This window comes from Cornus florida, unplaced genomic scaffold, assembly GCF_030987335.1.
Source record: "Cornus florida cultivar Cherokee Brave unplaced genomic scaffold, ASM3098733v1 CherokeeBrave_3.0.0_Hap2_Chr11, whole genome shotgun sequence".
NCBI lineage: Eukaryota > Viridiplantae > Streptophyta > Magnoliopsida > Cornales > Cornaceae > Cornus > Cornus florida.
Window position 1 is genome coordinate 79,505,291 of NW_026775581.1, and position 23,904 is coordinate 79,529,194.

At 34.0% G+C, this 23,904-nt stretch overlaps 1 protein-coding gene across 2 annotated transcripts; it reads left to right on the forward strand.

Annotated features, from left to right (window-relative positions):
* The first annotated feature begins 7,694 nt into the window (after positions 1–7,694).
* Positions 7,695–10,051, forward strand: LOC132286290 (uncharacterized). 2 transcript variants are annotated; one of them, XM_059788607.1, is made up of 4 exons: positions 7,695–7,925; positions 8,440–8,837; positions 9,563–9,674; positions 9,767–10,051. In XM_059788607.1, exons 2-3 carry the CDS (start codon positions 8,440–8,442, stop codon positions 9,651–9,653), a joined length of 489 nt encoding a protein of 162 aa, XP_059644590.1. In that variant the 5' UTR covers positions 7,695–7,925; the 3' UTR covers positions 9,654–9,674; positions 9,767–10,051. The 2 variants fall into 2 exon arrangements, with proteins under 2 accessions (XP_059644590.1, XP_059644589.1); XM_059788606.1 differs by having other exon boundaries at positions 7,700–7,925; positions 8,435–8,837.
* The last annotated feature ends 13,853 nt before the right edge of the window (positions 10,052–23,904 follow it).

Sequence of the window (23,904 nt, forward strand, 5' to 3'; positions counted from 1 at the left end):
AAGAGTCTTACATTGACAAAGTTCTGATCAGGTTTGGAATGGAAAACTCTAAGAAAGGGTTTTTGCCATTTAGACATGGGTTGGCTCTTTCTAATGATCAGTCTCCCAAGACTGATAAGGAAATTGAGCAAATGAGGCGGGTACCATATGCTTTGGCAGTTGGTAGTCTCATGTATGCCATGGTCTGTACTAAACCAGACATCTGATACTCTGTAGGGATTGTCAGTAGATATCAGTCCAATCCTGGACTTGATCATTGGTCAGCTGTGAAGAATATCTTAAAATACCTTAGAAGAACTAAGAATCTAATGCTCATTTATGGAGGTGATGATCTGGTTCCAGTCGGATATACGGATTCTGATTTTCAATCAGATCCAGATGCCAGGAGATCTATATCTGGATATGTGTTCAAGTTCAATGGAGGGGCAGTTAGTTGGAAGAGTGTCAAGCAGGGTTGTACTGCTGACTCAACCATGGAAGCAGAATACATTGCAGCCTCTGAGGCAGCAAAAGAAGCTGTTTGGTTGAGAAATTTTCTAATTGAACTGGAGGTTGTGAAGCACATAGATCGGCCTATGATGCTTCATTGCGACAATAGTGCAGTTATAGCCCAAACCAAGGACCCAAAATTTCATAAAGGAACAAGACACATTCAGAGGAAACATCATGTGGTTCGTGATATAGTAAAACGAGGAGATATACTTGTGGCCAAGATTGCATCGGAACATAACCTTGCTGATCCATTCACAAAGGCTTTACCGATCAAGATGTTTGATCGTCATATGGAGAACATGGGAGTTAGATGTGATTCGAATTGGCTATAAGTGCAAGTGGGAGCTGTTAGGATATGTGTGCCCTAGCATAGCAAATTCTAATTTTGGATTGTAAAAGTCATGGTTCCTTATCTGGATATTATTATTAAAGCATTATACAATTGGTGAATGGAATGTATTATTTATTCGATTCATTATGGAATTGATTGTGTCCACTTGATTACAAAATATATTTATATGTATGTAATGGCAATTAATACTATGTTATAAATTAGTAATCATAAATGGTTTAAAGTCGGTAATTATGGATGGACATTTAATTAGTTAAGACTTAAACCGAGTCCACGATAGATTGAGATATATTACGAGAGCTGTCGTATGCAATTGCTCTCTATCACAGTCATGGCTTTTGACTCTCAAGCATGAGAGAAGTATAGACTCTTTTATTAATTAATAATTACTTTGATTTGTTCGGCGGATACCTTGGGATCCTTAGATCGACACTTTGGGTAGTTATGTAATTAATAATTAGAGGTCTATATTCTCAATATTTGCATCAGTGCTATTTGTATTTATTTTGTTTTGATTATGGTTGATCACAAATTAAATTCGAAGGCCTTCGTATGTTTTAGACAAATGTTTTCTATATATATATATTTAATAAATTATTATTATTTTTTGTCAAATAAATATTTTATTGTGATCAAGCCGGAAATAATCAAAGGTAACAAAATAATTATATTAATTATGTTGTCGGATTGATGGCTTTAATTATCCGATAAATAATTAAGCATAGAGGGGTCAAAGTGCAACATTGACTTAGAGGTTATTTACTATTTAATTGGAGTGCAATTAATTTCTTTTAGTGGAGTAGAAATTAATTTATGAATTAATTGAATTGGGTCCATGGTTTAATGAACCGGACCAATTATTAATTTATAAGAGCCAAGAAAATAGTAAGCCCAAAAGGATTCTCACCAATAGCCCAAGTTGATATTGGAGTCATGTTAGAATTGAGATAGTTGAATTAGAGATGGAGAATGATTTATTGTTTCCTTATTCTTATTTTTATTTTGCCTATATATACATGAGTTCATATATATTTTTGGTGTGACTTGGAGAACAAGAAAAAGGAATACACTTTCTCTCTCTAGATTTTAGGATTTTATTTTCTCTTCTAAAGGAGGCTACCACCAGCCTAGATTCCAAGGTCATTCATCAAGGCATATTGGTGATTCCTAAAGGGAAGATAATAATCAAAAGAAGGAGAAAGGATCTTGCTAAAGGGATCTACTATAAGTGAGAACATTCACTTTAGAGGAAAGTTTAAAAGGTTTACTTAGACCTTTGATGTAAGTATTCAATCTGTTTATTGAATTATGCATCATCTTTTATTTATTTTTGCATAAAACTTATCTCTATGTAATGAATCAAGATCAATGATTGCAAATCCCTCAAAAAGTTTTAAAAACTTGCACGTTTCCTAACAACTATATCCGTAATTACATATGATTACATAGCTTCACTTGCACCCACAATATGGTTATAATATCTACTGAATATGCTAACTTAATCTCACACATGCATTGGTACATATATAGGCAATTGTCCACCTATATAATTATATGGTAAATAATTCCATCGTAACCTATATGCACATACCCACGTCAAAATCCACAGTTCCCTCAACTAAGGTTTGCATTCTTCATTAAATGCTTACTTCCATAATCCACCAATTATCATTCAAAATCTGGTGCCTTCAAATATACCTAGCAGGTTATTTAATAACAAGAATTAATAAAATAGCCTATATATAGAATCATTCATATATCTCTTCCATGTGCCCAGATGTATTATTAAAGGAGCCATCCAGGTGTAATTTCCATATGTGCGTAGAACAACATCTTTAATCCTAAGAAAACACTCTACGTTGATATCTTTCTCAGTTTTCTATTAAACCAGTGATTGCGGTGTTTTAATACTACACAAGCAAGAATTAACTTGCTTGCAATTGCAATCACAACTTCAGCTTTTCTTCGGTACTTCTCAACAATGAACGTATAAAAATTCTGAGACTAAGTTTAGATATATACGTAGATATATCCAGTGGTTGTGTTCATTAAGAACTCTTTTTAAATTTCAAATAAATTAAATATTAACTCTTCTACCTCATTTTAAATACAATCGCTTCCTTCTACCTCATTTTAAATACAATCGCTTATCAAAATAATAATTAAAGATAATATATATATATATATATAGATAGAAAATACTTATTTATGGGGTTTTACACTGGCCGACAATTTAAAAAAAAAAAAAAATTAGGGTGAGGGAGGCTAAGATGGCATAAAGCAAAGTTTACAAGCCGAAACAAGATCGAATGGAGTTTAAGCCTACCAAAACTTGGACATCCTTAGCAAAGCAACAACCGAAAGGCATTTATGGTATAGTTTTCCTAAGATTCAACATATATAGTTTATGGGCATGGTAAATCATAACTCACTTAATCAAGCACAAGAGTAGATGGATGATGCACATACATTAACACTGATATTGGAATTTGAGGAAGTTCTTGTAACTTAGGGCATCGGCAAGACCATTTTTTAAGCACAAATAGATGGAACAGCCACCAAATTCTAGCAAGACAACTAGCTTTCAAATGGTTTACTCGATCTTAGATTATATAACCTATTATTCAAAATTCCCCAGTTGATCCCAATACGCACCTTTCCAAGCACCTTCATCTTAGACCATTCTTAGAACTTTATCCTTACTCTAAAGATTTCTAGTCTCCCTATTCTGGAGCTCTTCCTCTATCCTCTGCCACTCATTCTTTGGTTAGTTGTCCAACATAGTACCTTGCCTTACCAAAAATCATCATCATTTTTACACATTCCAAACGTATGTTATTTTTGTCTCTTCTCAAATGGATCTCACTCCCATTAATTAATTCTTCAAATGTTCCTTAATTACATCGGCCATTTTGTCATTCATTCGAACACAATTTGGGTTCTATATATATATGTCTGTCGGACTGGGATAGCCTAATAGATTGGTGTTTTTACTACTGGAAATCAAAAGGTTTCTACAATTTAATCAACATGCAAGTAGTTCTCTTTAACAGTTTATCACATTTAAGGGGATCCCGGAGCGCGATGCTAGAATCTTCAAAGGCATGTCCTCCCAGTTGTTGTCAATAGAATTGTTGACCCGATCAGAGATAAACTTCTACCTTCAAGCATTAGCTATTCATGCGATGCTAGACGTGTTATACATCCATGTAGGATATGCCTTCCTGATCATTTCTCAAACCAATACGTCGGCATCCTGATAACTAAAAAAAGGGTTCTTAAAGGCTATTGAACCTTCCCCGGCTTCACTAGTTTCATCAGAGAGTTGTGACCTCATAATAGTCTTTTTGTATTTCCTAATTTAGATGGACCCCTTTCGTTCTAATTTTGGGCTTGGCGGACGTCTTTGGTTTGTGAGCGGTCTTTATAGGCCCAAAGTCCATTCAATGGACTCTTATCATATCCACCGATACAAATTGTTTGAAGGAAAAATCATTAGATAGTATTATCCATGCACTAGAGTAGCGACGGGGCTAGCATAGGAGAACCCCGACGGGACGTGCCCTCCCAGCCCAGTCTGGCCCACTAAATTTTTTATAAATATATGTATATAATTTAGAAAATACTACTTTGTGCATTCCTGAAATTTATTTTTCTTTCTTACCCTGGCCCTTTCTTTCTATTAAGAGTTCAATGCATGTGAGAGGATAAATTATTAAATGTTCTTAGACCATTGACACTTAATAATGGAGTCGAGATGCTTAATTTGCTTAAAAAGTAAACTCACAAGTAGGGACAGAGGCAGTGAAGGACCATGCCTCCTGAATTTTCTTCCTCTCTTATATTTTATAATAATATATATATATTTTATAAAAATATGAAAAGTGTTCCCTGAATTTTCTCATTCTCATTCTTTATATATGTTTCTTATTTTTTTCTCCTAAATTGTTTCCTTAATCCTTATATTCTATATCTTTAAATTAATTTCATTTTAAAAATATCACTATCTCTTTCTATATATATATATATATATACTCATAAACATTAACTTATATGCATGTACATTATCTGGTAAATATATGTTATGATATACAATAGTATGATGTGGCCCCTGAAAAAAAATTCTGCCTCCATCCCTGCTCACAAGAGTGTATTCCTTTATTACAAAGAAATCTGAATATTAGTTTAGTTGTTTTGATTGAACTTATGATTGAACTTTGGAGCAAAAAAATAAATAAATGATAATAATATCTATAAACTAATGTACACAACCACACACAAACTCGCAGAGTATCCAAGTGTTCTCTGATAAAGAAAAGCAAGTATACGTACCAATCTTTATATATGGATAAATCATGAAAAGAGAAAAGTAGACAGAACGTAGTATACGTTAGGGGGTATTGGGCATTGGTCATGGTCATGCATGGAGGCATTTCCCAAAGAGAATCGAATCAATCCCTCCCTTTCTTTTTGCTTTTTCACAGTTTGCTACAGCTTTCTTTACCATTCCCCAAGAAAATGGTGGGTTATATCTTATGGTTTCTTCATTCTTATAATTCTCTCTCTAGCTATATACTTCATTTCTTGGATAGTGGTATTTATGCTGTGATGCTTGTTGTCTTTACAACTATATAGAGAGAGAAGTATGTATATATTTATATATATAGAGTGAGAGAGAGAGAGATTCAAATTAAGAATAAGAGAGGGTCATTAGGGAAAAGAAATATGCATGACAGGGAAAGAAGCCAATGCTAGTTTAGAAGAGAGAGAAAAGAAAAAGAAAAGATGGTCAAATTGGACCTCGAAGACTTCGATATGATCTCTCTTCCATCATCAGCTTCGACTATCTTTATCGAAACTCTCTTATTTTACTTTGTTTGGTTTTTGAAACCCTCCCCTATCAATTTATATGGTCAAATTTTCACTTTCTCTGATTTTTGAAACCCTTCCATAATAACTCCTCCATTATAATATGCTCACAAAAGATCTCTCCTCACTCTTTCATCAATTTCTCAATCAATCTATCAAACATAATAAAATAATTGAAACAAATAATCCAACGTTCTTAGAAGTTGTAGCCATGCAACTCTTGAGTTCTGCTTCGATTTTGGGTTCAGCTACAACCATGCATGTCACCAAATCTGACATGCACGAGTGAACCGAAAATATATGCATTATATACACGTGTGAAGTTGAGGGGTCGAATTGGAAATACAAAATGATTTTTTTTTCAATTTTTTTATTCGATTTGGTTGAAATGGGATGTAATATGTACGTACATAACCAAAAAAAAAAAAAAAATTACTCTATGCTTCAATTTTTTTTAATAAAAGAAATGAAAATTTTAATTGCCTTCAAATTAAAGCGAAGCATAGGAAATGATAGTAGTTATATTCAAGATGGATTCAGGAAATTATGTGAAGAGCAATAGTTTAATTTTTTTAATAATTTCAGTGGTGCGATAGTGTAATTTTATAAGTGTGTATATATATATATATATCAAAATGAAAAAAACTGTATGGTATGTTACTAAAAAAAAAAGATTAATATATATAATTGTCCCTGAATATATATCATTTTTAGTTTTTAAATGAATAAGTGTAGCGTAAGAGTATTTTTGTAAATTTCTTATTCCTTTTTTATTATTGTGAAAATTGTGGTCCGCTTTGACCCTTTTGACTTATTTGTACAAATTGAGTCCCCAAGTACATAAATGGAATATTCAATTATAGAAAAGCAAGCACCATTTATCCTGTTTAGTGACACTCGATCACAATGTGGGACTCAAAGTATGTTGTTATTGAAAGTGGACATGACACCTCTCCTTGGCAATGTACAGATAAGAATAAGGAGTGGGGTCATTCTCTCCCAGGATTTTCATACATGGAATATTCATTTTGTCTGGTGAGATCTAGATAGTGATTTTTGTTCCTCCTTATCTAATCATGAACCATTTTACACCATTTCGCATGCACTTGCATGGACCTTCTTTATTCAATTTAGCAACTCCCAAAATAAGGGCCCTATTTTCTATAGTCAAATGGCTTTTATATGGTTCATGCATTACAAGGCAAAGTAGATCTTTGATGAGTTTTGTCCACCTAGAGGTTACATTGTATGTGATTTTTCTTTAGGAAATGATTCTTAGGCTGTCCGAAATTTATTTATATAGTTTAAGGATTTTTATTCCTTTTATGAAGTTGATAGATTCACACAAAAACTTATCCGCTATATCTAATGGATAAAAACTCTATAGGCTGGTCTAAGTCATATACTAGACAAATAGGTCTGAATACCATTACTCCTTAAGATTATTCCTAATAAGCCTCGAATACTCAACTTTCTTTTTTTAGCAGAGATCATATCATCTCGACTAATGGCTAATGATGCAATACCAAAGTGCTACATAGGAAATTTTTCTTTATATTGTGGCCCTGTGATTGAAGAAATGAGTATATGTTGTTGAGAAGTCTAATTAAAATGAGAGCATTTGTTGTTGAGCAAAGAATTATCATGCTGTACTTGTCTAGCATATCCACTAAATGAATATACACAGATAGAGGTGAATAAAATATTTAAAGAAGAGACCTTAAATTATTTTTTTTTTTGTCGATAATTAGAACAGACCTTAATTTAGACAAGGATATAATATATAAGGGTATTTTTGGAACTTGGGTATGGAATTTATGGGCATGTGTTCATGCATGCACTTGCCACCTCTAGAAGCCTAAAAAGAAGCTGTAGCTTATCAAATTTCACAACATTTTTTTCCATCTTTAGAATCCTATCTCTGTTTCTTCCCTTTTGAGTTATTTAATTTTTTTTTATTCAAATTTTATTGTATGATTCCATTGTTCAAGGGTTGCCAAATGAATGAATAATATATAAAAAAATAAAACAAAATAAAAAGAACATCCTTAGCCCCCCCACTGGTCAGCCTTGATCCCCTCCATTCTCGAGGCGCCTATGCAAGTATATAAACCCACACTACCACACAACCAAAATCACCAATTCCTTTAACAATCTTTTGTTCTTCAACTACAACCGGTCCAACTACTACCACTTTCTTAGTTATCACAAGGTGCGGACCTCTTGTCCATATATATTTCATGTGTGTGTGTGTTTTGTGTATAAACACACATTTCAATTAATTCCTAACCCCCAAACGTCTCATATTTTGGCTCAAACCCAAACGTCTCATATGGTTATGAGATCAAAATGGTTCATCTCTGTCCATGAAAAACTACTACTCTTCTTTTTTTTTTGGTTTAAATATTAATATTCCATGCTACTTTTATTAGAATGAGGCAAGCAAATTTTTGTGTGTGTGTGTACATATATAATATTTAAGTTTTTTTTATTATTGACTTTTGCTCAGATGGTGTTAGTACTTTTAAATACAATTTTGATCACTGAAGCTTCTTCTTCTTTAGATATTAAATAACTACTGTATGATATGTGTGTGTTGCTTTGTGCGTACATAGAGTAGGCTAGATAAAAGGGTTGCATATATGTATATTATTTGATATAATTAAGTTGGACTAATATGTGTGTGTGTGTGTGTGTGTGTGATCTTTTTTTTTTTTCTAGGAAAGATGAGCAGGCCAGGAGACTGGAATTGCAGGTCATGCCAACACTTGAACTTCCAAAGGAGAGATTCATGCCAGCGATGTGGAGAGCCAAGACCTGGAGAGAGAGGTGACTATGGAAGCTTTGGTGGAAGGGGCGGCGGTAGTTCATCATTTGGATTCACAGGCCCTGATGTGAGGCCTGGTGACTGGTATTGTAATGTTGGCAACTGTGGAGCCCATAATTTCGCCAGCCGCTCCAGCTGCTTCAAGTGTGGCGCTTTTAAGGACGAATCCTCCGGCGGTGGTGGATTCGACGGTGACACTCCTCGTGGCAGAGGTTTCGGATTTGGTGGCAGTGGCGGAGGTGGTGGTGGCAGTAGCAGTCGCTCCGGATGGAAATCCGGTGACTGGATTTGCACCAGGTAAACTTTCACACATTTTCCTATGCAAACAAACAGTCCAACCCTTAGAGAGTTCCAATCCTAAGTAGTAGCCACACATGTTGCACTATAATGAATACGTGATTGTGCTACAAGTGTGAGTGATCATGCTTAGCTCTGCGCGTTACAGCACGCGACAAGAGGATCCATCCTCCAAGTTTATTCTTAGAACACACTATGACCACTCAACGTTGGTGGGGCACGATAACTGATACACCAAAGGTGCATCCTTCCTGGATTCTCTCCCATCACAAAAAGATCCTCTCATTAATGATTTGACATCCACACCAAATGTAGAATAAATGTCACACAAGGTTCTGAACTCCAGCTCACATACCATTTCAATGGGCGAATAAGTCTCCATTCCTCTTTATCTCACTCCCATACTATAGTAGCTAGCTCTCCATTCTTCTTTATTTCACTCCCATGCAGTAGCTAGATTGTATCCACGTGCTAGCTCATTTCCATACTATTAAGTCTCAAGTAAGTTTAATAAATAAATCTTGAGTTTTATAAGCGCGCCATTCTACTTTCTTTGAGCCCAAGCATATCAAAACAAAATAGCATCTGCCCACTTTCACTTTTTCCTTCGGGAATACTTGATGCATGAAGCACTTTGTATATCCTACTTAACTAATGATATATATATATATATATATATATATATATATATATATATATATATATATATACATTGAATTAAACAGGTCCGGTTGCAACGAGCACAACTTTGCAAGCAGGATGGAATGTTACAGATGCAATGCACCGAGGGACTCTGGTAGCAAGTCTTCATATTGATCTTTGATTTTCTTTTTCTGGGTAATGTAACAGCTTAAACACAATTCCGCTATGCGATATTTTCTTTTTCTTTTTTTATGTTACTTACAAATTTGTCAATTTCAATTTTTCAGATACTGCAGCCCAAGGAGAGAGAATCAAAGAGAGCTAGACCATGTTACATGATGTCCCAAGCTGATTTTTTTGCTCTATTTCTGCCCCTTTTTTCTTTCAATTTCTTCTTCTTCTTCTTTTTTTTTTTTTTATGTTTATGATCTTTTGGATGTCGTTTCTGCTTAGGGAGCTTTAGAAGAATTATGGTTGAAAATATCCATGTCAAAGAAGGAGTGAATCCTTCATTTTGTGAGCTTTCTTGTATTAAGTATAGCCATGTAATACATGTGATGGTTTCAATCTAATATCAGTGTGTCTTTGAGAGGGTTTCTAGAATTATTGCTCCAAGGTGTTCCTAAATGAGGCTATTTAATTAGCGGAATATTATCTTAATTCTAAATAGCTTTGATAATATATATACACTAGCATAACTTTCAGAAAGATTCTCTCTCTGGAATTGTAATAACTTCTATGACATAATAATTGCTTTTTCTTTAACCAAAAATAATAATAATTATAATAATTGCTTTTTGTGGGTGTGGTCCGAGGAATGTTTAACTGCGCGCACTTTCTGCAGATATAACTGCAAATCACGATTAGGCATTGCTTTAAAGGAATCAAAGATGAATTTATTGACCGCAATGGAAGCTTTTGGCTAATCCTATGCAAGAGGATTGATAAACATACAAAATTCAAAGAATGTATATCTATAAATACTTTTAATAATTCGGAGGGACAATATTTACCACAAAATTTGTGGGTTTTTCTTTATTTACGGAAAAGATATTTTAAATTTATCGAACAAAATATTTGTAGGAACAATGTATAATTAATATCTTTCATCTAAGCATTGTCTCCAAAAACGATCCATTATGCGATTACAATCAGATGCAGAGCTGCACTACAAAGTCCCATACTATGCCACCACAAGCAAGTTTTTTCTCCTTTTCTTTTTTTTCTTTTTTTTCTTGTAAAGTATATTAAAGTGGCGTTGTGTGTTTTGGGGGGGGGGGGGGGAATCACAAGCAACCAAAAACCACTATTGGGAAAAAAAAACTTTCAATTAGAATTAGACTACAATTCTTGTGTTTGGGATATTAACTCCCTTCAACTTACTCTATGATTGGCAGTTATTGAGAGTTAAATTCATCATTCATCATACACAGACTACACAGTGGAAGCATCATCATCACGTCATCATATAAGCATATATAAAGATAATAATCATACACATCCACACACAACACAATTATTTACGTTGTTCACCCAACTCTAGGGATATGTTCATAGAGAAAGAGATTTCACTATTATGTATCAAGGAAGAGAATATATAATTAGATGTTAAAACATTCTCACTCTCACTCATCACACTCTTGAGTCTACATCTTTACACTTAAAAATTACATATAATCTCCCCCCTCCTCACAACAGTCACCTTTGTCCCCTTTTCTCTCTCTTTAGCCAAACACATCTTTATTTATAAGTACTCTTCAAACTCAATTCCTTGCATGTTGGACAAGAATTTCACCACTTGCCGACCATGGAGTTACCATATTTATCACAACTCTAAAATAGCAATCTAATATGCCACAACTTCCTTTCCCAAATCTTCAGCTTTACACCTCAAGTCTTTGGGCTTCCAAAAAGGATAGGAAACTGTTTCTGCTTGTATCGACAAATTAAGTACGATTGCTCTAAAATAGTACGACCTGTCACACTTCTCAGAACTCCCAGCTGAGAAGTGTGACCAGTCCGTAATAGTCGGACCAATTTGACTTCTTTAAAACAACAATCTTCGAGAATTTGAGCCACAAACTCAACATCCTGAACATTAGAAATGGAAGTTTACACCATGTTAAAGAGATTAATCTTTCCAACGACTACCATAGGAGGACTCATATGGTTTTCGAATAACCTTTTGTTCCTCTCTTTCCAAATGACATACGCAGAAGCAACTAATATTACTAGTTTATTAACCCTCAACTGGTAGTCTTTCTAGCATTACTATAGTGTTAAAAGCCTACCTAAAGAGGGAAAGTCAATCAGGACGGTTGATTTGAAAGCCACATAGAGTCTGAATATTGTTCCAAATATAACTAAAAAATGAGCAAGAGAAGAAAAAATGAGACAAGCACTTGCAATTTTCTAAGACAAAGCTATAATGCAACAATTAGGCAAGTGAAGGAAACTAGTTGCAAGCCTATCGAGAATATGTAACTCATATTTGGCAGGCAGCCAAAGAATGAAACATATATTGTTTTAGAATTCCTTATTTTAAGCACACTAGATTGTGCCAATGAACAATAGGGAAAGAAAGGGCAAACTTTTTTAAGGTATGATTGAAGGAGAAATTGGGGGAAGTGGAAGGAAACCAAGTTACTCTATCATCTCCCCCAAAGGGATGTATAACCAGTTAGGGTAAACCGGCAAGGGCAGGATACTAAACCAATATCTTAAGTGCAATGCAATATAAATATATGTTTTTATATATTTAATATGGTATCAGAGCCTATCGATGATTATTGGTAGTCTTCTAAGTGTATTATCATCACCGCCAGAGATGGCTCCATCAACCACACCCTCGGTGGCCATTAATCTTCAATCTTTAAACTCACGCTTCCGCACTCGGCACCAATTTCATTCGCGCAATCAACGTGTTGGATTAGCTCTGTCACGTACCATGCATTACTATGTGCCTCAAGTGGTAATCACACTCTTTCATGCATGCGCAATAGTTGTAATCCCACACCTCAATGTGTCAGATCAGTTCTATCACCGCGCTACCATGTGCCTTAAGTGGTAATCCTACTCTTTCATGAACTTCCACACACAATAGCGGTAATCCCGTGACTCAACGTGTTGGATCGGCTATGTCACTGCGCCACCACGCGTCATCAGTGGTCATCATGCGCTCACACTCGCCTCAATATACATGTCGGATCTTCACAACTCTGTCACCACGCCACCAAAGCACCATCAACGTGGCGAATTTCACAAATTTGTCACACATGCGCCTCCGCGCCTCAATGTAACTAAAGTGGTCTTTCACACTCCACCACCTCTTTTATAACCACATCTCCAAACTCAAGCTAGTTTTATGTAACTCACTTTGAGTTTGAGGGGATTGTTAGATTACAAGTTTTCCCCTTTACGTACTACTTAGGTTTCTTACATGCACATTACATATTACGGTATATGATTACACCTACCAAATGACTATTTATAGATTATTTGTTCACCACACACCTACTTATAACCTTCTTTTATATAGAGGACATTATTGTACTTTTCATGATATGCAATGCTTTACATGCAATAAATGTTTTTATATATTTAACAGCTAGAATTATCAATAATCACTTGGACAATTAATCCACAGAGTGCCGGAATGAAGCCAATAGTCATACCAAATAATAGTTGTTAATTTTGTGGGTAGATAGGATTATGGGAGGGAGGAGAGGATTCGAGGTTTTTGAAAATGTAATTTGATACATTAAAAATGGGTATATATTCAATAAGGAAATTTTTTAAGGTATTTTAGAGGAATTAGAAATTGTTTAAAGACAGGAGACTATTCTCATATTTTTCTAAACGTACTGTTGGCTCACTACAATATTTACACTGTGCTTTGCCTAGGAGGATGACACCTTTGCTTTTGTTCCTTCGTCTAAACATTTCTGTAAATTAAAGTTTGGGTCACATGCATGGTACATGAAGTGACATTTTTATACTCCAATCATGCAAATTCTACAATTTTGAGTTCTTTTTAGACTTTTGGGTCGTTTTGAAAAGGACATGTTTGGCCCCCATGCTTCTACATTTCTTTCATTTATTATTGAATTTATGGGCAAGTTATCTTACAAACCACTCCAATTTTTTGTGGGGGACACTGATAGAAATGGATCATATATATATATATATATACACACTATTTATTCTTACTTTATATTTTTTTCTCTAAGCATGGAACACAATACAATGCGATGAGGATTGCTTCAGTGTTCCATGAGGATAGCATCGAGTGGATAGCTTTCTTAGGAAAATGTTGTTTCAATATTTACATGATGAAATCATAATTAATAACAGTCTTGAAAATGCATTGCAGTTTTGCATTTTCTAAAAACTCCTATTTACAGTTTATGGCGCTCTCTGCAGCTCTCTCTCTCTCTCTCTCTCACACACACACACTCACACTCACAAGAGTCTGGAAAATGCACGGCAATGTATTGTTTCATTGTTCCATATGAATAGGTCATATAACCACTTTGTTAATTGATAATCAAATTGAGATTTTATATGATTAATATTGGTTACATACACATGGATAACTTCACCTAGGGCTTCTGAAATGTTCCAGTCATGACAATGAAAGCAACAACTATATATATAATTATCCGAAAAAACAACTATATATATATATATATATATATATATATATATATAGTGACATTTTCATTATATCAAATGCTTGTGGCAATCCATATACATTCTGTAAATGAGGTAGTTGGTTGTTCATCAATATTTCATGTGGGCATTACTTCTACATAAATATGAAACACAGCATCATATATAATAATAAATACAGGTGTCCTTTTCCCTATTCTCTGATATAATATGAAAAATAAATAAATAAAAATAACTTCACTAATATCTATTGCTTCAGAGCACGAAAATGATTGGGAAAATTTAAAATAAAAAAAGGTAAAAAATAAAAATAAAATTTTAATCATTGAGTTCTAAAAAAAAGTAATTTTGTACACCAGTACAAAAGATAAAGACATATGTTACCACCATGTCCATGCCAAATTAATGCATTTAATCTTGTAGTAAGATATAGTAGTTCTTTTTCTTTTTGCTCATCTTTCTTAAATCATGGAGGGGACCATCTTTGATTAATTTGAGCAACTTCCAATGAAGAAGAGATCTTTATCATCATATTTAACACATAGTTCACATAGGATTCCTAAGCTTTTCAGCTAACATCTTTTTTGGGCTCTCCTCATTGACCTCATGGGCTATCTTAAGAGTAGATAATTGGTCAAAAAGTGACTACACATTCATTAGTGTCTCCTACTACACTCCATTATTTAGCTTTTAGCAAGATTCTTGTCTCCCTTTAAGCTAGCTTAATTTATGTTACTTCATGTGGTTTGTTAGTGTTAATCAAAGTACTTCCCATATTATCATGTCAAATTATTATTGGTGAAGGCTGCCCGAAACAGTTGCTTAATGTTAAGTTGGATAAGAATGATGAGAAGGTAGTGCATTACCGAGCAACCTAGTTGGTAGAGTGATTAGCTCTTCGGATAGATGTGTCTAGGCATAAGTACCCCCTCCCCTAATTAGAAGGGAAGGTAACAAAAATAAAAGAGGTATTTTAATGATTTTATCATTATATAATTTTATAACTAAAAGAACAAATCTAGAATGAAAATACTCTCACTAATATTGTGACGTTGTGATTGGAATTTTGTTTCGGCCAGCGGTTTTACGACTCAAATATATATTTTTTTTTACAGGTTGTGACCCGGGTTGTAGACTCTCCTCTAGCAAGTACATAAGGATGTTTAGAATTTGTGGTGTGGTACAAGAGAAATACTGAAAACAACGGTTTAGATTAGAGATTGAGAGGGGGAGGGGGAAGGTTTGGGGCTGAAACTTGTAATCTCATTGTTTTCACATAGTGAATTAATATTTGTCGAATTTGGATATAGACTTTACTCCGATTCACATAATTTATTTTATTTATTTTTATCTTATGTAGTGCTTGTTTACTTTTCTGCCATATTTCTTGATATTATCTATGAACTCGCAATAACTCTCTAATATATCTTGAGCGGATGAGATCAGTCTATTCTTTAAAGCCTATGATGGCGTGTATACTTTTGATGAGAGTGCCCTTTCATATAGTAGCTTTTTCCTAATTAAAGGAGTCTTTTTTTCTTTTGTAATGGCTTTTTCAAAAAAAAGAAAAAAAAAAAATTTTTAAGATAGTGCTCTCCTTCTTTCCTTCCTTTCTTTTTGAAAACTAGATATATATGGTATTTCAGAGAGAAGAGGCTTTCCTTCTTTCTTTCTTTTCCTTCTCTTTTCCCCCCATTTTCCTTACATGCTCGAGTATAATTAATTATAAAAAAAAAGTTATTGTAATTCAAGTTCTTTAATTGATTTTTCATTTGCACCATAATTTGGAAATGGATATGTGAGAAGCATCCTGAATAAAATAAAATAACTTGACAATTATTTTTTACATTTAGTTCGAGATAATTATAGTTTGAAAACAAGTAAGAAAATCAAACATCGATCTTGATTTCTTAAGATTTAAATCAAAGTTGCAAATAATGTCATTTTGAATATATGAAATTGGAATATTTTCAATTACAAATAAAGATATATATACATTTATACATTCTAAAAATCAATACTATAAATTAATGTTCTTGAAATAATTTTACTTATTAAACAGTAAAATTATAAATTATATATCCACCATAGAACAAAGTCGATTTCTCAAAAAATTATGAAAATATTTATATATAGCTTGAGATTATCAAGTTGTAAAACATTAATTATTGAATGATCATCAATTGTCCTAGCATTCATCATTTCCATTCATTGATATACGTTTAGTTTTCCAACAAGTCTCAATTTCACAGAGACAAGACATATGATAGACTCTTTATACCCTTGAAAGAAGAACTTGAACTACTTTAATTATGAGCTTAAATGTTGATGGCCCCTAAAGTAATCAACCTAGTCAAATCATTTTATTAAGTACAAGAGTTGAAGTTTATTTTAACACTGTGATGGTCAATGATAGCAAAAATGAGAGAACTTTTATATAAACCTGAATCCAAGAGAAAGAAAAAAAAATGTTTTGAACTTTTAGAGTTTACCAGCTCCCCTACCTTTTTTTTATGGTTTTAAGAAGCCAATTAAGCAAAATCTACTCTTTAGTGGGCCATGTGTTACAAATGAATATTGGCAGGCAAGTGCTCAACTTAAATGGGCCCAGTTGTTGAAGGAGGATAAAAAATAAAATAAAATAAAGCCTAAAAGAGGCCAGCACCAAAAAAAAAAAAAAAAAAAGAAGTTCAACCTATTATTTTTTGGGTGCTAACATGTTCTTAGAATACACCATAATTCTTTGACTTACACGCAAGTTATAACCGGTAATTACAGAAAAATACAATTCAAATGGTGACTTTAAAAAAATTCAAACTCTCGACTTCTAGAAATTCTTTTTAAAATATTAAGACATCACTCATTCTAATTTTCATGTACATTTAGAAAAGAAGATTGGCCATTTGAGATTTTATTATTCCACTAGGAATAATTATTATAAATATTATATTACCATTGGATTTTAGCGTAGATGATATAAACTCTCTTTTCAAATGAAAGACTCATGTTCTAGTCCATGGGAACATCAAGATGTGTGTTTGCTTTAACATTCAATAAATAAATATCATATTATTATTTGGTTTTTCAACCTCTATTATCTTCTGATTGTTGTGCAGCAAAAGTCATACATTTAAGCCTTATTATTTGTATATTATAAAAAGAAAAAATAAAAAGTGAAAAAGATATTGTTCTATAATTAAAGGGGATTTTTTTTTTTAAAAAAAAAAAAAGAATAAACAATACCCTCGTTCCGATTGCAACTACACAAGCTTATAATTATTTTGGGTGTAAAGGTACCACCTATCTAATATTTTTGGTTTAATTATTTGAAAGCAATTTTTAAAAACTTTGAAAACGAAATATAGTTTTGACTTTTGAGCACAATCAATGTATGTTTTAAAGAATTACTTTAACAGTGCATTATTGTTTGGCTTTCTTTTTTTTTTTTTTTTTTTTTTTAGGGGCGTGCCAGAATTTTTCGATTCAAAAGATTGGATAGGAAGGCAAAGATGACTCCTTCCTTCAGGTTCTTCGACGCCTCAATAAAGACGACTTTCAGCACTATAAGTAGAATAGATGAATAGAGTAAAACAAATTATACCAGTATTCATCAATTCCAAGAGACTTAGAAAATAAAAATAGAGGAGACTGAAGCCAAGCGTCCCCTTTTATTTCATAAGTAAAATTCTCATACAGAGTACAAAAATTGTAAATCTAACACTAGGCTACTCATATGAACAGAAGTAAAGTACAAGTAAAAGATTGTATGAAAATTGCAGAGAATGAAAAATCCTAAGCAAAAGAAGTGTAATACAATGAAAAGACTTAAGTAAATTGCAAAGAATGAAAAATGCGATATGTGGTCGGGGATCTTTTACACAAGGCCTTCTTCTTCTATTTATAGTTGAGGCTCCAAGCAGTTACTAAAAGAAGTTTCTTTTTCAAAATCAAATATTATATTTGAATTAAAAATAAAAAAAAAATAAATAAATAAATAACTCCGTTATCCAAATACACTTCATTTTGTCTTAAGCTTATCCACATATACTCATTTTACTTCTTATCCAAATGAATGTATTTTTTGGAATCAAATTGACGTAGCTTCAATTCGTAACTTTTGACTCTAATTTGAATAAGAGTCCCAAGTGTTTGCATCAACTGTAAATCATCATTTATTATTATAGCCCATCATAAGAAGTTATCCAACAATTAATTTTAATTAACTGAAGTAAGAACTTTTGTCAAATTATTCGATGCCATGTGGCCAAATTAAAATTTATTTTTAGGGTGCAAATAAAAAGTTATCCAACAATTAATTAATTTTAATTAATTGAAGTAAGAACTTTTGTCAAATTATTTGATGCCATGTGACCGAATTAAAATTTATTTTTAAGGTGCAAACAATGCCCCCCAGCTCTTTGAAATAAGGACAGACCGAAATTTTAAAGAGTTGAACTGATGGATCACAATTTAAATCAGTCACTCTTATTCGGCCCTTCGCATAGCTAACCATCAATTCCTTACATCTTCTGACAATTCTTCAATTGTTTTTCCGATCAGCACCTTATTGCCATCAGTCCTTTTTTTTTTTTCGCTTATCAACAATCTTTCAGCCACATCCTAACTACGGCACATTCACCATATAATCGTTTTGAGCACTTAATCAATTGAGGTGCTGATCAAACCTTACCACCAAAGTGATAAGTAAGTGGTCTAAGTGTATGATTGAATTATGTAGAGGCTGATTGTGTTTATCCCCAGGTAATTTTCAATCTCAGCACTAAATTGTTGACATTTGCAACTAAAACGTGCATATTTGACTGTCAATCAAGAACTCATAATTTAAATCGGTTACAATAACCTATTCTTCTTTGGTACCCCAAGTGGTTGAACAACCTAATGGGTCCTCCAGGATCGAACGGAAATTCTTTCGACCTCCTGGGGTTTCTTAGGGCCGAACGAGTTGCCCCCCAAGGCCAAGTAAGCCTTGATTCAAAATTATATTATTTTTTAGCCTCTTTTGGTGTCCTTTTGGTTATTGCATTCAACATCTGAACACCATTAACCCTTTTCTAGAGGCTTTTTCGACGCTTGACATGTATAAAGCTTGATATTTATCAGTTCTACAGCGTCAACTTCAATGCCAATTTCAGCCTTTGTCAAATGAGTCTCATAAGTAGGATCTTTGACATAATTATTATTCGACGCCTCCGTCACATGAATTTCATAGTTTGGGTCCCTGTAATAGGTACCCCTAGAGGAATTCCTTCTATATTGTTCTTCTTTCAGGACCTTTTCATATCTTGTAGCACTGGAGGCTAGTTAGAACAAGTCCCGAAATTGCATTCTCTCAAATTTCCTTCGCAATTCAAAGTCTAAACCATTCAAGACTAAACTGACATATTCAGTTTCTGGAAGGGCTACTTGGCATTTGTGTTTCGTCCTTTTAAACTTACCAATAAAGGCTTCAGCCGTCTCTCCAGGCATTTGGGACAGCCTAAATAAGTCGGCCATCGTCACATTTGGTTCAGTCTTATAAAATTGGATATGAAATATTTCTTCCAATTGTTGCCAAGTATAAACCGAATTTGCTGGTAAACTTATATACCAAGAAAATATGGTCCTTTTAAGGGAATTAGCAAATAGCCTTAATTTTAAGAATTCATTTGCTCCAAATTCACCACATTGAATGGTAAACCAACCAATATGTTCTATGGTCGAAGTAGAATCTTCTCCCGAAAAGGTAACGAAATCGGAAACTTTATAATCTCTTGGAAACGCATATCGGTCTATATAACCCGGATATGGCTTCTTCTATGTAAGGCGACCAACTCTTCTTGGGGCTGGTCCATAAGTTTTTTGAATTAAATTAGCCAATTGATCTCTATCAACCATAAGGAGTTAATGATTTGGTTGTTGTGCTTGAGGCTGGTGCATATAAAGTGCCTAAAGCTGAGGCGCATACGGTACCCGAGGCTGAGGCATGTTCAGTACCTGAGGCTGATGCACATACGGCGCCTTAGGCTGAGGTGCTAGAAAATTAAAACCAGCATTAAAATTATCTCACCCCTCTTTGGGCTGACATACCTGCGGTTAGTGTTGATAAATCGAATTAAGTGGTCGCCAATTCACATTTTGATTGGCCCCTCCGATTGGTTAATACTCCGCTAGTATTTGATGTTGCGGCTGATTAACCGTGGTTGATTAACCTGGGGTTAATACTGTCCATGCAACGACTGCAGAAGGGGTTGAAACCCTTGCCGCTGTTGTTGGTAGTAATTCTGTTGAACCCCAACAAGCACTAGAACTTGTTGTTGTGCATGCAACAAAGTATCTGTAATGACCCGGCCATTTTCCTTCTTTTCATTTTTCAGAAATTTCTTTTTTCTTCTTTTTTCTTATTTCGTCATTTAGTCATTTTTCATTTTTCCTTGTATAACCTCACTTTTTGCGCTCGGATTTGATTCTGGCTTTGCATACATTCATGATATTTAATTTCCATAATATCTACATTTTCACTTTCGTAGAAAAGCATGTTAAATATTTACTTTTCTTGTAAAGGGTATGGATGCATAACCTTTTGGTAATTTTTCATAACTTGAGGGGTTTTCGTGTAATTATGACAAATAATTATTTTTCGTTTTAGGGACCTTTTTGTAATTTAATTTGGAAGTTATTTTCAAAAAGGACCTTTTACAAATTCTGAAAAATGTGATAAGTGTCACTTTCCTATGGTGCCACTTGTTGGTTTTGTGAAAGAACCACTTGGAGGCTTAATTCCTTAACACATGGAGGGTGGAGATTTACCCATTTGTTGGCCTAGGATAGGAGCACTTGGCATGGATGGTTGACAAGTGTAGGCTCAATATTAAGTCTTGGAAGCTTACTTAAATTCATGACAAGTGTAGGACTCACATTTAGTCTTGTAAGTGTGTGTGTGTGTGAGGTAGTGCAAGAGCACTTAGTGAGTGGAGAATCCCACCATATTTAGCTTAGGGTTTGCATTTTAATTCATTCATCTCTTTCCTCTCAAGAATCCTAACTTAGCCAACATTGGAGCAAAGCTTGACTTAGAGCTTTGACTTCATTTTTGGCCTCCTTCCACTCACCAAAAACTTTTAAGCTTGAAATACAAAAGCCTTGCCTCATCTTCCTCTTCATAACCCTAGAAGGAAACTTGAAATTCCTTTGTTTCCCTTAAATTCAAGAGGAACAATCCTCTTGTGAGGTATGGGTGGTTGTATGTTTATCCTCTTTGGATTTTATATATATTAAAGCTTGATATATATTGATTATATGTTTTTTAAATTCTTATAATTACATATAAATAGAGATTTTATATGTTTGACTTAGGATTTGTGGATTAAAGCATGTATATGACTATTAAATTGTATAGGTAGGTTATTGTTTAATGATTTGCCTAATACTAGCGATTTCATTGAGGGTTTATTATGAATATCTTAAAATTGCAAGTATGTTGTTAAGTAAATGGAAATTTCATTAAGAGTCTGGTATGAGAATTTTGTATATGGCACTTATAATTACTTGTAGGTAAATTACTATATTGCATGATTAGTAATCGTGGCTTACATTAATATTAAATTCATATGGCATAATGTGTAATAACATTAGCTTGCCACTTTAGACATGCAACCTTAGGGCATGGTTTGTATGGTCTTACCCTACTTGTGCTTGGTAGGTTGTTTCATGCATTGAGATTTTATAAATGTCATGAACTTGTTGATTTTTGGAAGCTTGTAAGGATATAAATGTTGAAGGCTAAGGCTTGGCTCTAGTACAGAGGGTAAAAATTCTCCTAAGTCATAGTGCACACTAGGTAGTACCTTGTGGGTCGTAATTACCCAAAATAACTTATATGGTCTCGTGGCCACATATCCTAGTCTTTCCATTATTTGATTTCACATTACTTTTCAAGTTGTAAATCATGGATTTCTTGTAGCTTATGATTTGGTAATCTTAGTTTAAATGCGGTTAGTGTACTTGTTTACGTATACTTGGATGCTATGTGTGTCATTTCAAATATTTGTATAGTTTGAGATGATCCCTTAGAGTACCATGGAAAAATATACGTTGGGTGGAATGCACCCTTGTGATGGTCTATGTTTGGTTCACATTATACTTGAAACTATAGGGTATGCGCATGCACCACATCCTACGAGTAACTTGATTACTTACCCTAGTTGTTTGGGTTATTTTGTAGGTAAAGAACTTTGTTTTGGGATGCACTACATCCCTAAGTTACCTTGACACCTTGGAGTATTTTGTCGTACTTTTGAAAACATACAAGTGTTAGCATGTAGTATCATTTTGGTGTAAAATGCTATTTTTGCCTTGGAATATGTAATGTGTACCTAAGTACACTTTTTGATACTTGTTTTGTATGTACAACATGAGGCCAAGGGCAATTAACTTGATATTCATAAGCATGTTCTAAAAGTTCAAGTATTGCAAATATAGCCTATTGTGAAAATTAGAGGTTTGACATGTCAAAAAAATTGAAATTGGGTTGCAATAACGTAGGCCATTGTAGCACGTTTACTACATCATTTTACGTTTGCGTGCATGCTCACATCTCACAAGACTCTTAAGTTTTGACTTTTGAACTAATTATGGATAAATCAAGGATTTTTATAAAAAAGTTCATGCATTGGAGTAGGTTTTAAGTTCTCTGTTGTTTTAGCATGTTAGGGATGCTCCTTTGAGGCTAATGAACGTTTTTAAGCATGTACGAATCATATGAGATGCATGCACAACCTTAGAAATGGACCAAAGACCTTTTTCCTAGCATTGTAGCAGCTTTTCGAGGTGTTTTGGTCGACCGAAACACCAATTAGGTCGATTGATGGCTTTTGGGAATTCTTTTGTACGGTAAATAATCCATTCCAGTAGCCTTTTTCACTGTTTATAGTCATTTCGGTCGACCGAAACTCAATTTCGGTCTACCGAAACTCCCTCCTCTCAAAAATTCATGTTTTTAGCAAGTTTGTGTTCAGTTCGGTCGACCGAAACTCAATTTCGGTCCACCGAAACTCCCCTCATACACTTGCCTTCCAGATTAGGTTTCAGCATTGAAGTTGCAACTTCAAAGAGTCATATCTCCTTCATTTCTAACCCAAATGGGGTGATTCTTAAGCCTAAACTCAAGTATTTTGAGTTAGCTTTCCAATGGTACCTATGCCATTCTCAGATTCAAGTAACAGTGGGAGTTATTCATATTTTAGTGAGGTAGGGTCAGTTTTTGCTTAAACCAGGAAAGAGCGTTTTTGGGGAATTCTTAGCCAATGTTCTTGGAACCTCTTGGAATGTTGTGAATGATTAGATTAGGTTGTATTCACCTTGTTTGACATGTTTAGAGTCAATTTTCTCCATTTAATTGTGAATTGACCATTTTGCCCTTAATTAACGGATTTTAGCCGTTTTAACTCTCATTTCCTCTTTCACTCTCCTTAAGTTTCGTGACTTTATGGAAGGTCACATTAGTGCCTTAGGGATGAATTTTACCTCTAGAGACTTTAGTTATCATTCGCTTCCGTATTTAGAATTCGTTTTTGGGTCGACTTTCGAGACATCATTGACACACTGGGTTGAATAAAACTTAGGTTGTTACAGTATCTGTAGTATTCGACCGTGCCATAAGGTGTTGATCAAAGCTTATTGACAAGACGGTCAAAGAGTTACTTAAATTAGCCAATGTGTTATGGATTGGCTCTAGTGCTCCATGAAAGGTACGGCT